The sequence below is a fragment of the Ipomoea triloba genome, chromosome 9, assembly GCF_003576645.1.
Source record: "Ipomoea triloba cultivar NCNSP0323 chromosome 9, ASM357664v1".
NCBI lineage: Eukaryota > Viridiplantae > Streptophyta > Magnoliopsida > Solanales > Convolvulaceae > Ipomoea > Ipomoea triloba.
Window position 1 is genome coordinate 12,851,831 of NC_044924.1, and position 16,207 is coordinate 12,868,037.

The 16,207-nt window shown below is 33.8% G+C and overlaps 1 protein-coding gene across 1 annotated transcript; it reads right to left on the reverse strand.

Annotated features, from left to right (window-relative positions):
• Nucleotides 1-5,547: 5,547 nt before the first annotated feature.
• LOC116030696 (ADP,ATP carrier protein 1, mitochondrial-like) lies at nucleotides 5,548-7,825 on the reverse strand. Its single transcript, XM_031273011.1, has 3 exons — nucleotides 7,721-7,825; nucleotides 6,740-7,236; nucleotides 5,548-6,308 (listed from the first exon to the last, which is right to left on the reverse strand). The coding sequence occupies exons 2-3, from the start codon at nucleotides 7,223-7,225 to the stop codon at nucleotides 5,640-5,642; spliced, it is 1,155 nt and encodes a 384-aa protein (XP_031128871.1). The 5' UTR covers nucleotides 7,226-7,236; nucleotides 7,721-7,825; the 3' UTR covers nucleotides 5,548-5,639.
• Between the last annotated feature and the right edge of the window lie 8,382 nt (nucleotides 7,826-16,207).

Consider the following 16,207-nt stretch of genomic DNA (forward strand, 5'->3'; position numbering starts at 1 on the left):
TTCCATGCAGTAAAAAAAATAAAAACATCTAATTTCATTTCTACTCCTTGCCAATCTCTTATCCCTTAATTGATTTAACCAATAAAGTGAATTACTGTGTTTATTCATTCACATTTATTATCCAATAAAATTTATAAATATGGAGAAAATTATACTCTATGAAAATATATATATATTGTTTTAAAAAAAATTACAAACTTCAACTTATTATTTCAAGTAACTCAATGATAGCTTAAGTGACAAGTGAGCTCTGGGAAAGAATTTTAGAAAAATTTGAATTAAATTATCACAAGTGACAATTCCCCTTAAGCCAGTGCACGAAAATTTCTAGATTGTTAAACGGACTGAGAAAGACTCAGGTTGATGGGACGTGGAGGGTGAAGAAAACTTCAAACTTATTATTTCAAGTAACTCAATGATAGCTTAAGTGACAAGCGAGCTCTGGGAAAGAATTTTAGAAAAATTTGAATTAAATTATCACAAGTGACAATTCCCCTTAAGTCAGTGCACGAAAATTTCTAAATTGTTAAACGGACTGAGAAAGATTCGAGTTGGTGGGACGTGGAGGGTGAAGAAAACTTCAACTTATTAGAGGCTATAGTCTATAGCCTCCCTCCTATATATATATAAACGTGTATGTATGCATAGGATGTATCACCTGTTTGTATAGGCAAATTATACTGTGGACCCAGGTCCACCTTGCAAGGTGGACCTGGGTCCAAAACTATGTCGTTTTTGTCTTCTTTTTTTTTTTTTTTTTAATTAGTAAACGTATTGCTGAATATAGAGTTGTCCAAAAATGTGTGAATATAGAGGTTTCAAAGTGTGAATGTAGAGTATAGGAATCGTGAATGTACATTTATGATTGTGTGAATGTAGAGTTGCCCAGAAATGTGTGAATGTGGAGGTTTCAAATTGTGAATATAGAGTATAGAAATCGTGAATGTAGAGTTATGCATGTGTGAATCTGTAATAGAGTTAAGAAGTTCTAGCAACTTGTAGCCCTGTAATGTGTGAACGTGAAGTTCTCAAGTTGTGAATATGGAGTATAGGACCTGTGAATATAGAATTTTGAATGTGTGAATGCATAACAGTGGTAATATAGTTACTAAACATATAATCTTGTAATGTGTGAATGTGGAGTTTACAAAGTGTGAATGTAGTGTTTTCAAAAAAAAAAAAGTGTGAATGTAGAGTATCATATAATCATGTAATGTGTGAATGTAGAGTTTACAAAGTGTGAATGTAGAGTATAGTGTATGTGAATGTGGAGTTTACAAAGTGTGAATGTATAGTATAGTGTATGTGAATGTAGACCCAGGACCTGGGTCCACGGCATAACAATTGATTTGTATATGTTTGGTCCCTACGGATCCAAATTGTTGGTCTTTTCCCCCACCATTTTTTTAGTCAATGCCAAGATTTATAATAGATTCGATATGGTTAGTTTTATTCTTCGTAAAACAAACCCCTCCCCCCACCCTCTTAACCCCCCGAGTTGTACTTTACCGTTGAACAGATCCAACGATTCAACCACTTTCTTCGCCGCACTACCCTATTTCTCATCATAAAATAATATTTACTCCCTTTTGTCCTATTTTATATGTTCTACTCACTATTTATTAATCAAATAAACTCTTTTTTTTAAGTTTATAATTTGATATTTTGTATTTTATAATACTTTTAATTTAGTTTCTAAATATATAAATTTTAAATACTGATACTAAACTTAATATTATGAAAAAATTGAATTAAAAATAACTTTAGTTAAATCTCGTTAACTGAACTAGACAAACAAAATATGACAGGGAGAATATATATTAACATCATGTGTTACACTTGTGCGAGACCGTCTCACAGATATTTATTCGTGAGACGGGTTGGGTCGAAACATCATGCAAATGTTATACTTATATGCTCAAATATAATACTAATCAGGAATACAATTTTCGTTACTCATAAGAGAAAAAATATTACATTTTTCATAATAAGTAGTGTTGACAAGTGTCCCTTACTTATAAAAGAAAATACAATACTTTTGAGAAAAACTGTAATACTTTTAAATCAAAATGTAAAAGTATTGTATTTTCCCTTAAAAATATTACATTTACCCTTATAAGTAACAAAAATTTTATAGGATTACATTTGAGCATATAAGTATAACATTTGTGCATATAAGTATTACATTTTTATTTTGACCCGACCCGACGCGACATGGCTCACGGTGAGACGGTCTCACACAAGTTTTTGCCTAACATCATAAGTTCATAACATGGTTTCACAGTTGTTTATAATATTTATTAATTAATGATTATTCATAAATGTTAATGAATTAAGCAATATTGTAATGAATTAATGAAATAACGTTAACCAACTTAAATCAGCTTGGTTGGCATGAGTGATAGTGCAATCTTGTTCATTAAGAAAGGTTACGAGTTTGAATTTTCTCTTGTATAGAAAGATCAATATGGTCAACACTTTGTCTTTTAATTGGGTCTACCTTGGGACTTAAAGGTGCAATTAGAACCTACTCAGGACACATCGTGACTTGATAATAAAAAAAAGAATGAAATAACCAACTTGTTTTGAATTTAAACTTTAGAATACAACTACCTTATAATTAATGAGAGAATATTTTGTCATTTGGTATGTAAAATTCTAGTGTATCTGACGAATAAAATTTATGATCAAATAAAAAATAATTAAATAAAATAATCTAAGTATCTAACATTATTCTTTCTTAACTTTTAAGATCTCTTTAATTTCAGGGCAATTAGACACATTAATTTTTTACAAAGAAAATTACTATTTTGGGAGAAATTGGGCACATTAATTTTTTTTATTTTTTTTTATATTTTTGGTCCTTAAGTTACGATCGTGGTGTAGATTTAATTACTTAATTATTCACGGTATAAATGTAGTGTTTTAGTTATTTGAAGTACTTTTAAGGAATTAAATTTACTTTATTGAAAACAATTAAAAGATTTAATTTATACCATAAATAACTAAAATGACTAAATCTACACCACCGTCATAACTAAGATATAGGGTAAAAGTTATGTTTCTTCTTTCGGTAGATTCACGGAGTTTTTCTCTGTCCTTTTAACTCCACTAGATACCTGTTTGATTTAACTAACCTTTACAATCGATGAGATAATTAGAATATGATGAGTTCTAGATTTCTAGAGATATGTGAGCCAATAACTCAGGTGAGCGAAGGTTTTTGTTTTTGTTTTTTCTTTTTACTCAGAGTTTTCACCGTCGGATACAATAATTAATCTCTTTACAGAATTGTAGGTACCTCTTTTGGATGAGACAACTGACTTAGAGATTTAAAATTGTTTCATACTCAAAGTCAATGATCGAACCTTTGACCTTTGATTAAGAATGAATGAGTCGTTTCCACTCAATCACACCTCAAGTTATTTGAATGAGGTTGGTGAGACGTTTTGACTCTAAGATGTATGCATTTTGCAAAACCCATTCAGAATATCAATATAGCCATTGAAGAGTCAAATCCATTGGACTTGGGGTTGATTAGAAGAATGGGTTAGAATTGGACATTTCACTTGATCGATACCCTTCACACCTTAAATTACTATTATATAAATGGGTGTTAGAACATATATTATATGAGCTTAAATATGCAATTTAACTATCAGTTTAGAATTTTAGTTATGATGGAGTACATGTTTCAATTTGATATCCGCACACGTGAGGAGGCTTGTTGTTTGGAGCCCATCAAGAAGTAATCGGCCCATACACGTGGAGAAGGGGGGAATTAGCTGTGTGGACCATAATAAAATGTACATTTTTAATGTACTAAATGTACATTATTTTTGTACTGAATGCACATTATTTTTATACTACATTCAGTACATAAATAATGTATATCCCCTGTTTTCAAAAAAAAAAATGTATATCCCCTGTGTACATTATTTGATAGTATGGCCCACACAGCTGTGTGGACCATGATCCACACAATAATGATTGCGTGGGGGGCGTGTTGAGCATATAATATAATATATGTGCAATCCAACTATCAACTTAAACTTTTAGTTGAAATGGAGCACATACTTTAATTTTGTGATAAATATCTTTCACTCCAGAGTTGTATTAAGAAGTTAATATAGAGCTATGTAATCATTTTAATTTTGTTAAAATTATGTTTTATGTAGTGTCATTTTTGAATTAATCTATATCTCAATATTAGTCTTGTTTTAGTTGTCTTACGAGATTTTTCAAATGATATAATTTATTTTTAATAATATAAAATTTATGTTTAGTTATTTAACAAAATATACAAATACATTAAAACAAAATAAAGGATGTAAAAAAAATTAGAAGACAAAATGGAAATTAAAATAACACACCAAAAATGGATTTGATGAACAGTGCAACGGCATATATTCATCAAACAACATTTTTTTTGCCGCAATGGCGTGTTGGTTGGAGATACTGCACATTTTTTGTTTTTTGTTTTTTTTGCCAAAATGGTGTTTTGTGTGCTAGTTGGAGATGGTCTTTAACACTCATGCAATCAAATATATCATATGTAATTAAATCAAGTATTAATGACTAATGAGTGACATAGATAAAACTTGTTTATAATATTGAATTCTATAGAAGTACAAAATTGTTTCTTTAGGAATGAAATTTAATTAAGACCTGATATGATGACAGTAGAGGTCAGTTAGTTGACACGTGGTGATTGATTAGAATTTGATAGCATGGGACCCAGAAGAGACCTAATGTTGAAGCAAGGAATTGGTTGATCTTTTGACCAGTTTCCTAATCAAACGCATGTTTAATGATGCATCAAACCTTTTTTTGCCAACTATCAGGCAGATGTCGTCTGAGGATTAAAAAACCCCAAAAAAAAAAAAAAAAAAAAAGAGGGTGAAAGAAAGATTGCATAGTAAAGCAGTACTAATGGTGTCGCTACATCATTAATTTTTAAAAAAAAATTGAGAGACTTGTTTTGTTACGCAAATAGAATCATATTAGTGGTTAAAAAAATCATTTGATTTAGTGTTTACAATAGTTATTTTTGGTAATATTTAATTTAGTTATTATAAACTTTATATATTTATGAATACAAAAAAAAAAAAAAAAATCTCTCGGAGCTTAGCATAGTTGATTCATGTTGAAATGTCTCCCTTATATAGGATCTGACTCTCAGATCTATCAAATGATTGATTGCACTACCTCCAATAGTGATTCTAGGGTGCGGAGTCCTAGAATGAAGATAAATGAATGAGCTATAAAAATAAGAGAGTACATATTAAAAATCTATATTAAAACATAAAATTAATTTATTAATTCTTTATTATGGGAAAACACCACTCTAAGGTGTTACATTATCACACCTAAAAATTAATTAAACACTCAATGGATCATTTAATGGATCTCAAAGTACAACAAAGTTATATAAATCAAGAGCTCATGCATTGCATTGAATTGCATGAACAAACAGAAAAAAAATTAATTACTTGATGTGCTAGCTATGTAGCACCAAATCTACCATTATCTTATGGATCTAGATTCTAATTCCCTTTTAAACAAAAGGCTTATTCAAAATTGATGAGAAGAAACAAGAATTCATCTCCGGTGACATTAATGGGAGGATCGGAAGGTATTTAGGCACCGCCAGATCCATACTTCTTGCCGAAAACAATCATCTGAAGCTTATCATAGCCGGCGAGCACACCGGCGCCGGCAACGGCACGCAGGATGTTGGCACCGGCGCCCTTGAAGAGCGATTTGGCGCCCTCCTTCTTCAGGATCTGAGTGAACGCATCCATTGAGCTTTTATACTTCACGGCTTCACCGGAAGTCATCATCATTCTTCTCCGGACGGTATCAATCGGGTACGAAGCAAGCCCAGCTCCATTGGTGATTAACCAGCCCAGGGCAAAGCTAGCGAAGAAGCTATCCTGCAAGGATCCGGTGAGGAGCACAGGCTTGAGAGAATCGTACATTCCGAAGTAGAGGCCACGGTAGACGATGATTCCGACGCATGAAATGTTGAATCCGCGGTAAAGCCCTGCAATGCCGTCGGAGGCTAATGTCTTGCGGTAGACGTCAACCAAGCCATTGAACTGGCGCGCGCCTCCTCCCTTTGCGGCTTTGGCGTCGTTGGCCAATCGTGTTCTTGCGTAGTCCAGAGAGTAGACGAACAGGAGGGAAGAAGCGCCTGCTGCCCCTCCGGATGCCAGGTTTCCGGCGAACCACTTCCAGTACCCATCCCTGTCTTTCCTGAAGTTGAAAAGCCTCTTGAAGTAATCTTTGAATGCAAAGTTCAAGGCCTGCATGCATTGCACAAAGGAGTTAAAAATAATCAAATTGGGAGCAAGATTTAGTAGGAAACCTTCGAAATTCGGCAACAGCAGTGTCTGAATTATGTCCAAGATGGACATGCTCAAAGTGAACAGATCCATCGAATTATGCCCAAAGTGAGCAGATTCCTCAGAAATTATGCTCATAGTGGACAGATCTCTGGGAAATTATGTCCAAAGCGGGCAGATTCCTAGGGACTCAAAGTAAACAGATCCCTTGTTTGCAAGGGCATTTGGCTCTGTTTGCAGTTAAGCCACCTAGTTATCATGATTTATCTCCTTTTACATGCTTTGTTGGGCTGGGAGGTGGGGACTCTTAGGATTGAAGATCTAACCTTTTGGAAGAAGAATTAAATTGGGACAATATATATGTATGTGAATGGTGAAAAAGATGGATTAACCTGAGTGGGGAAGTAACGGATGACATTTGCAGTGTTGCCTCTCCACAAAGACATAATCCCTTCATCCCTCACAGTTCGGCTGAAGCAATCCATAATACCCTTGTATGGTTCAGACAAGCGGCCGGCCTTGATCATTTCATCCTGGTTTTGGATCAGAAGCTTCACACGCTCAATCGGAGCAGCAGCTGTTTTGGAGACTGCTGCAGACACCCCTCCCATCATAAAATCAATGGCGAACCCAACAAAGCCTTTCTCCGAAGGAGCTTGGACGAAAACAGGCGATGCATATGAGGGAGCCATGGATAGGTTGCGTGGCTGCAACATCGAGTTCGTGTAGTTCCCGTACTTGAACTTGGAGTTCAAGAATGGCTGGTAGAAACCATCCCTAAAAGTCTGGAGATCCGGAACATGGGTAGACGACCTAACAAGGAGCTTTCCAGCTACCTTCTGGGAAACAGTGAGGCAATGGGGCTGATCAATCGTCATCTCTGATCTCGCTGCCATTTAACAAAGAACGAAAAGAGAATCAGACAATTTTTAATGCAATTGAAACACCAGGCAGACATTAATCAGTTCAACAACTCCCGTAATCAATTTTTAAGCTCCATCAGAACAAAAATATGATTTCAAGCATCAAAATTGATTTCAATATTCGTAATTATACAGCTCCAGAATGACAATTAAGATCGGATACTAACGACAGATCCAGATTATAGAATGGACAATAATCAGTTCAACCACTCCCGTAATCAAATTTTAAGCACCATCAGAACAAACATATATATGATTTCAAGCATCATATCAAAATTGATTTCAATATTCGTAATTATACAGCACCAGAATGACAGTGATAATCACGATCGGATATTAACGGGAGATCCAGATTATACTGTGCACTCGAATGCGGAGAAATCTACAAAATGCATTAAATCGGATGAAACAAAACAAAAGAAAAGCAATGGAAATGATGAAATGCAAAACCTGGTGAAGAATGGAAACGATGAGATACAATGCTGCCTTAAACTCTTAGAAGAGTAATTGAGTTATTCACTTGAGGAATGAGCTTCTGGGCTTGCTTTATGGTAGAGTGTAGCGAGAAGCGAGAGGCGGAGAGAGGATACAGGAGAAGGCTGTTTTATTATTATTATTATTATTTTTTTTTTGTAACCGTCTCTTGGCAGTTGTCCTCAGCTAGTATTAGCGGTGAGATTTTCCCGCCATTTTTCTTGCATCAATCTGGGCCTCAGCTCATTAAATCGGTCAACTGTTCTTCGAGTGGCCCAAGTAAATCTCTCGTATATATGCCCAACCTATTACAAACCAATTGTTATGCCGTGCACCCTGGGTCTACACTCACATACACTATACTTTACATTCACATACACTATACACTACATTCACACATTACAGGATTATATGATACTCTACATTCACACTTTGTAAACTCCACATTCACACATTACAAGATTATATGTTTAATAACTATATTACCACTGTTATGCATTCACACATTTAAAACTTTATATTCACAGGTCCTATACTCCATATTCACAACTTGAGAACTTCACATTCACACATTACAGGGCTACAAGTTGCTAGAACTTCTTAACTCTATTACAGATTCACACATGCATAACTCTACATTCACGATTTCTATACTCTATATTCACAATTTGAAACCTCCACATTCACACATTTCTGAGCAACTCTACATTCACACAATCATAAATGTACATTCACGATTCCTATACTCTACATTCACACTTTGAAACCTCTACATTCACACATTTTTGGACAACTCTATATTCAGCAATACGTTTACTAATTAAAAAAAAAAAAAAGACAAAAACGACGTAGTTTTGGACCCAGGTCCACCTTGCAAGGTGGACTTGGGTCCAGAGCATAATTTTCCATTACCAACAATTATTATAACATGAAACATGGACTATCTTGTATTATGGATTTTGATTTAAAAATTTTGTGTTTATACTTGATACCTATAGTTAATTGTTTGTGTCAGAAATTAAATTGAAGACATATAACACATTAACTACAAACACAAACGGTTAACGATAGGTAGGAGTGTCAAAGTGGACTGAAATTTGCGGGCTGATCCGCACCCGCCCTGCGATGGGGAGGGTTAGGGACTTAGAGTTGAATGAAAGTTGACCCGCGAAAATGCGGGCCTAATGGGCCAAGCCCGCTATGACCCACAGCCAGCGCGGGCTAACACATTAAAAAAAATTTAATAAATCAATAAACATATGCACGTACACATTATTTTTATTAACAATATAACATGTTTTAATTCTTGATTGTGCAGTGCACCGTCAAGAATTTAAACATAATAATAATAATAATAATAATAATAATAATAGTAATTATTATTATTATTACTATTATTATTATTATTTTATTATTATTATAGTTTAAATTTGTATGTTATATTGTTATACAAAAACTAATTAAATTTGTCAATGTATTACATTACAACGATCAATTAATATATTTTAATTTTTAGGTAGCAACATGATATAATTACCTGGAATTTACATTTGTAATGATATTAATTCAAAATAGTACTTACTAAAAAAAAAAAGAAGCCCGAGGGCCGGCCCGTGAGCCTGCCATCCCGCGTGGGGCGGGCTAGGGTCACATGGTCTCTAGCCTGCGGGCCGGTCCGTAAAAGCCCGCAAAGAATTAGACCCGCGGTGGGGCGGGCCAACCCGTTTTGACACTACTAACTGCAGGTACAAAATATGTTAACTGCACACATAATTTACATATTATGTGTTTGTAGTTAACACATTTTGTATATGTAGTTAACAATTGATGTATTTATAGTTATCATTTTATGTATATGTAATTAAAATTTTATGTGGGAATCCAATTCTATGTAAATAATTAAGGTCACGATCATCATATTCTAATAATGTGAACATAACTTGCCTAAACTAAACTAACTTTTACAATAGGTTTGGATCTTCTTCTTCTGATCTTCTTCCTTTTTTTTTTTTTTTTGGTGCAATGGAGGGAGCCTCCCATTAGATGATTTTTTTGGTTAGTAGCTCCCCCAGTATTACATTTTTGAGCATAAGTATTACATTTCAGCCCAATAGGCAGGGTAGCTCAAGTGACAAGTGAGTTCTTTTTGTGGGGAAGAATTTTGGGAGAACTCGGGTTTGATTCCCACAAGTAATTTCCCCTTGACCAATTCTTACTTCTACTTACTTCTAAGAAGTAAAACAAATTTGGGGACTAAAATTTTCTAACTTTGTTATCATCAAATTATTCTTCCTTCAGGAACAAAGTTTATAAATATATTTGTAATTTAAAATGAACTACAAGATCCTAAATAGATTCTTCAAATAGGTATAGACTCCAAGATTTATTTGAGATTATTTATTTATCTACTTGAATAAGCGTAAACAAATTTAACTAATAGCACTCTTCACAAACATTTAATCCATCTACACCTCTAATCTAACCAAATACCCTCCACTATACTGCCACCAAACCACAATGACTTAAAACAGTCTTCAATTTAGGGGGGCTAAATGGTGCCCTAATAAGAATGGACCTAAGTATCTTATTTGGTCTCTAACATTTTTTATATATGGAACTGAAGCTCATAGTGGCTTTCTTCAGCAAGTCCTACATATTAAATGTGCAAGATGCAGACTGAAATATCATTGTGATTTTTTTAATAGTATCCAGAAAAACTCAACTTTATTGTTAATATCAATCATTTATCACTACCTCAAAGTTTTAACTAGTAGCCAATACAAAACTTTATTTTCTTATATTTGTATAAGGGGCATAGTCAGATGACAAGATGCCGAACTTGACTCATTCTGTCCAACAAATCTCAATACATAAACTTGGATCTTTGGTAAAAAAAAGAAGTGGTGAATGATAACTGGGCTGGGCATGAATTGAAGATGGGCTAGATTAGGTTGGAATTACATTGAAGATAGATAGTGAGACAGATGAGATGACAGTAGGGAATGAATGTGTCTCCATCAGCTAAGCAGGTGTGCACATTGAGAGGTCTATTTTCTGCCACTCATTATGATAGCAACCTGCAGATCAGATGATGCCCTGATATGCATGATTAAATGATAAACAGCACAGTACACTGCAACTTGGTGATACAAGCAGGAAGCAGCAGGGCATACACAGAGAGAGAGAGAGGGGGGCAGTTGCTATCTATCTATCTAATATATATCTTCCTGTTCCTTCCCTGATCTGGACTTTCACTTGTTAATTATAACTCATAAGAGCACCCTATGAGGTTTTTTTTTTTATTGATTTATGTCAGAAAATTGTCGACATGGCAAGAGAGAGAGGAAGAGAGAGAGTGGTAGGAGTTTATCAGCAAGAAATGGTTCATAGCACAGTCAATTATTATGAACTCTTTTTTTTTTTAACATTGGTGCGGGCGCGTGCATTGCAGGGGCCGACTGGACGCGTCAGAGCCGCCTGACACAATTTATTTTTTAAAAATCATATTTGTTTTATTTTTTTTTCATCCCCTTCTATTTTCTCTTTCCTAATCTACTCACAAAAACTACTCAAAAATTGTAAAAAAAAATCCATTGATAAGGATGCTCTAAGAACTGGCCTAGGAATCTTTTGGAATTTTGTGATCATCAAACTACACACCGATATTTTTATGTCTCTTTGCCTTTGCCCTCAACCCCTCAGCCACATTATATATATATATATGCTACTCTCAAGATGCCTTTATATGTGTCACTGCACCCTCGGTCACAATTGTTTGCATTTACATGCACTGTAATATAATAATCACACACACTAGTAAGCATTAACGAATCGTTTCTAAGTATGTATATCGATCTTATCAAGAATCTACGTCGGTTTATCTTATACGGATCGGAGTATCTTATGTTTGTATTACTATAATACTCACTAATATTAAACTTGTAGAGTCCATCTACATTATTAAAACAATTTTGATACTGTAAATAGCATGTTGGCTAAATGTTGATAAATTAATTATGAGTCCAGTACATGAATTACATGAAGATTAGGCTTTTTGGACCTACACGTATGAGGTCTTTTTGGACCTACACGTATGAGGTATATGAGAAGAGCTTAATGCATGCAAATAAATGTAATGCATGTAAATGAAGCTTAGTCTACTGCACTGCATAAATTAAAAGGATGGGATGACATATTGGTTGAGATCAGATGACATATTCAAAGCCACATGTTCATACATTCAATTTCAGTACGTGGAAGGTTGAAATGAGGCTACAAATGTGGAAGAAATCAAGTGGAGCTACAGCCACACGTCCATATAATTATGATCCTAAGTCTCAGGAGTTTTTTTCCTATAAATTGGCGTTGTGTAATAGCAATCAATTCGAAGTTTTCAGACACTATTGAAATAACATTCTACTTAGAAGAAAACTTCAACAAGCTGAACGGAGGAAAATTCGAAGTGGCACGACTTCAACGATTAAGTTTGGAAAATCAGGTTCGTTACAATTTGTGTAATTTGTAGAATTATCCAAAATTGTAATTCGTTATTTTTCAGAAAGTTACTTACAAGATTAGTGGTTCAAATAGGTGTTAGTCCTAGTTTGTGTAATTCATTAAATCTTGTAAAGTGTAAAAACTTAGAGTTGCACTTGGCTGAAAAGTATTTTGGGCGTGGCCCCGCAGAATAGAAGGCAGTCTTCAACTGCGTTATCAAATATCTGTGCATATAATTATTTGTCTCTTATTCTGCTATACCTTCCAAATATTATTCTTGATCGAGATCGGTTTTTGTGATATTTAAATTCGGTAGTGAACGTACATCCGTGCATTATAAACTAACAACAATAATAGAAACAATATAATATGGGCAACCCACCTAAGTAAGTCGAATTGTTGGCTTGGTAACTACATGTTTCAGATTTGACACTCAGCGAGATGTCGGGTTGTTGGCATAGTAGTGGTTTCAAGTGTGAACCGTGACTTGGTAAAATTATGTTTTTGTAGTAATGCATATTGGAAGTGAACCCAACATATATTTGTACCACAAAATATCTACTTAAATGTCATTTTTATGCTAAAAATTCCAACAATACACACACACACACAACAAACTAGTATGAAACTATTAGGTTCGAATAAGGTCATGCATGCTCACATAAGAACCGGTCCTTAAGTAGGGAAATACTAAATATAATTAGGGAAGTACTCACTAACTCGATCGCTTCTAACCTAGCTTCTTAATTCTCCAATTAAGTTGGTTTTTCACTTCATTCTTATAAATAATGAATTTATCAACGGTTTCGTTTTTGTTCTTAAGCAAATACACATAGTAGTTTCGTGTGTTATTGTCGATAAACATGATAAAATATTTATGTAACACCCCCGTTTTTAAACCCAACTTAATTGGAGAACTAAGAAGGTTAGAAACGATCGAGGTGGTGAGTATGAAACACTTATTGGTGATTTATGTGCTAGTGTTGGTATTGTACACGAGCGTACAACACCGTATTCAACTCAATCGAATAGTGTTGCCAAACGGAAAAATCGCACATTGAAAAAGATGATGAATGTGATGTTGATAAGTTCGGGCCTACCTCAATGTATGTAGGGTGAGGCGGTTTTGGCAAGAAATTACCTTTTAAATAAGGTTCCCTGCAAAAAACTCAATAAGACTCCTTATAAGCTGTGGAAAGGTAGGAAGCCTTCCTACCAATACCTGAAAGTGTGGGGTGTCTTGCCAACGTTTTGATACCAACACCTAAGAAAATAATGATATGTCCTAAAACGGTGGATTGTACTTTTATCGGCTATGCACATAACAACAATGTTTATCGGTTCTTAGTACACAAGTCTAATAATCCTAACGTACATAAGAACACGATAATTGAATCAAGGAATGTATCAGTCTTTGAAGATGTATTTTCATATAGGTTCAGTGAGGGAACTAGTACGTCGAAACGGACATTTGACGAGGCTGTTGATAATGACAATAATGGAGGGTCTAAAAGAAAACACGAGCTCGGGCATGTAAGACATGTATGCCCTAGGAGCCAACATTTATTGTTTTCGACATTGATTTCTAATTAAATAAATATAATAAATAATAGTTTTATTTATTTTATTTTGGCTTAATTAAAATTTGATATTATTCCATACAATCTTCTTAATTCTTCATTTTTTAAGAGTTAAGAATATGAGTGACAAAGAATTAATAAATGAAGTATTGTAAAATTGTTCCTAGTTATAGGAATTCTAATTAGGCATTAGAATTCCGATAAGACTAGCACATTGTTCTTCTTATGGTGAGTCTCATGCCATTCTGTATGCGATACAGAGAGTAGACATGTGGATGATTGTTAGAGAACAAGTTATTGAACAATAACTGACTACAACGTACTGCATAGTGTTTACCTACGGGTCATCGGTATGTTGTATGTTACAAGTATGCAATAATCATTTGAATTGAAACGACATGGTTGTCTCATACATATGGTGGACTAGTTTTTTGCCAGTATGCGTCTTTTGTTCCTTATGGGACTATTAGTGTACTTGGTGGCCTAGTTTAGTATTGTACGGAGACATGTGTGCGTTCAATAGAGGATCCACCGCCTTGAGGTAACAATGATGTTCTAGTCTTTTCAATAATCATATAAAGAGAATCTTTGGCAAGAGTATAATGGAGCTAGACTTCAGGTTAAGAATATTGAATAGACAGATTGACCAGGTTTATGAGTTTGACTAAGTTTGACCATGACCTTTACCTGATTCAGAACAAGTGTTGTGTGGAATGAATGTTGCATGATTTGTAACGGAAAGGTTCATTATAATATATTTAAATATATCCATTGTCAACTAGGTAGTCATGACATACTGCTAGGTGCAGTGTTACTCTTGACTTACGTGTTATTTAATAATGAGTTATTAAATATTACTCGTTGCTAGTTTGACTATAAACCTAGAAATTCACACCTTAATGATTCGTGGTAATTCTGAGAACTTTAAAAGAAATCGATATAGAGTTATCGATATTGAATTAATACAAAAATATTTTTGTAGTATTAATTATTACCAAAAATGATTATTTTTCTACTTTTGAGAAATTAATATTTTGAAAGATTATATGATAATATATTATTGTTACCATTTAAAATATGATTTTTATAATAGTAATAATTATATTATTATAATCTTGAAATATTTATTTTTCTTCTTAAATAGTGATTATTTATATGATAATTGAATGCTATTTAGGTAATTTTTTATGATTATAATATTTTGGATTAAAGTGTTTAATCTTAGATAATACGGAGTATTATAATAGTAATTAATTAATTAAATACAAATTTAATTTTGGTATGAAATTAATTAATTAATGGAAAGTTTTGATTTAGTATATGGAAATTTGTTTCCATATAAATTTTATTTATGATTGACTCAAGTTTTGGTATAATTGGATTATATCTTCTAAAGCCACAAATTAATGCATTACTTATTTTATGCTATGTATGGATTGCCTAGTATGTCGGTTTGGTCATTGACTTAGGACCCCTTGAATGAATGTGATTTATTTTGGCTTTTGCACCGTTTTTGGTGATTAATTAAAATTGGAGCCTGCGTGCTTCTTATCTATTATTATAATGTAAATCCTTTCTCAGAGCATGTACCCCATTTCTGGTAGATAGGAGATGTATGTACGAAGATCCCAAGAGATTTCAAGAGTTGAAGGCCTGAAGGCTTCAAGAGTTGAAGACTTGAATATGTATGATGGAAGCTTACATGTAATAGATAGGATTTTAATTTTTCACTATTCACTGTGCACGGTCAAAATTAATTGGCTCAATTTTGACCATTTAAAAGTCCATGACCGATATCAAGTTTACTTTTCATGCACTTTATATATTTTTGTGATATATGTGAAAATGTTGCATGAGTAAAGTGAAACATAATAATTTTAAAATATTTCCTTTATTAAATATTACGTAAGTTGTAAACGGTTAGGCCTCAAGATGTGAGATTACCTAATCGTGACTCTCCACCATCGTAAGAAATCAAGTATTTTTCTAGCACGGTGTCGGCTATGCCAACATAGGGGCAACGAGTAAAATATTCTAACTTCCTCTTTAAACGTAGAATCTAGAAAAAACGATTGATACTTCCGATGTGCATGTGTGAATTTTGCTAATAGAGCCTATTTTTAGAAAGCGAGCAAGGATTGAAAAATTCTTTGGTCCTGATTTTCGAACATACTTATTACTTTATTAGTGTATGATTCCAATATTATAGCATGTTTATTAGAAAATGAAATTGATTTTTTGACATGTATGGTAGAAAACGAGCATTGAGAGTATGTAGAAGTCATGACTTCTACGGAAGGACCAATGTTTGAAAGAGGCTATAAAAAATGAAGTGAGTTTATCTTACAGAACCTCACTTGGGAACTAGTAGATCTTCATCCAGGTA

Excerpts from the sequence above, each read along its gene's own strand:
- LOC116030696 (XM_031273011.1), bottom strand. The coding sequence starts at position 7,225 with ATGACGATTGATCAGCCCCATTGCCTCACTGTTTCCCAGAAGGTAGCT. Across the intron at positions 6,309-6,739 it reads TCCGTTACTTCCCCACTCAG|GCCTTGAACTTTGCATTCAA; the intron begins GTTAATCCATCT and ends CAATGCATGCAG.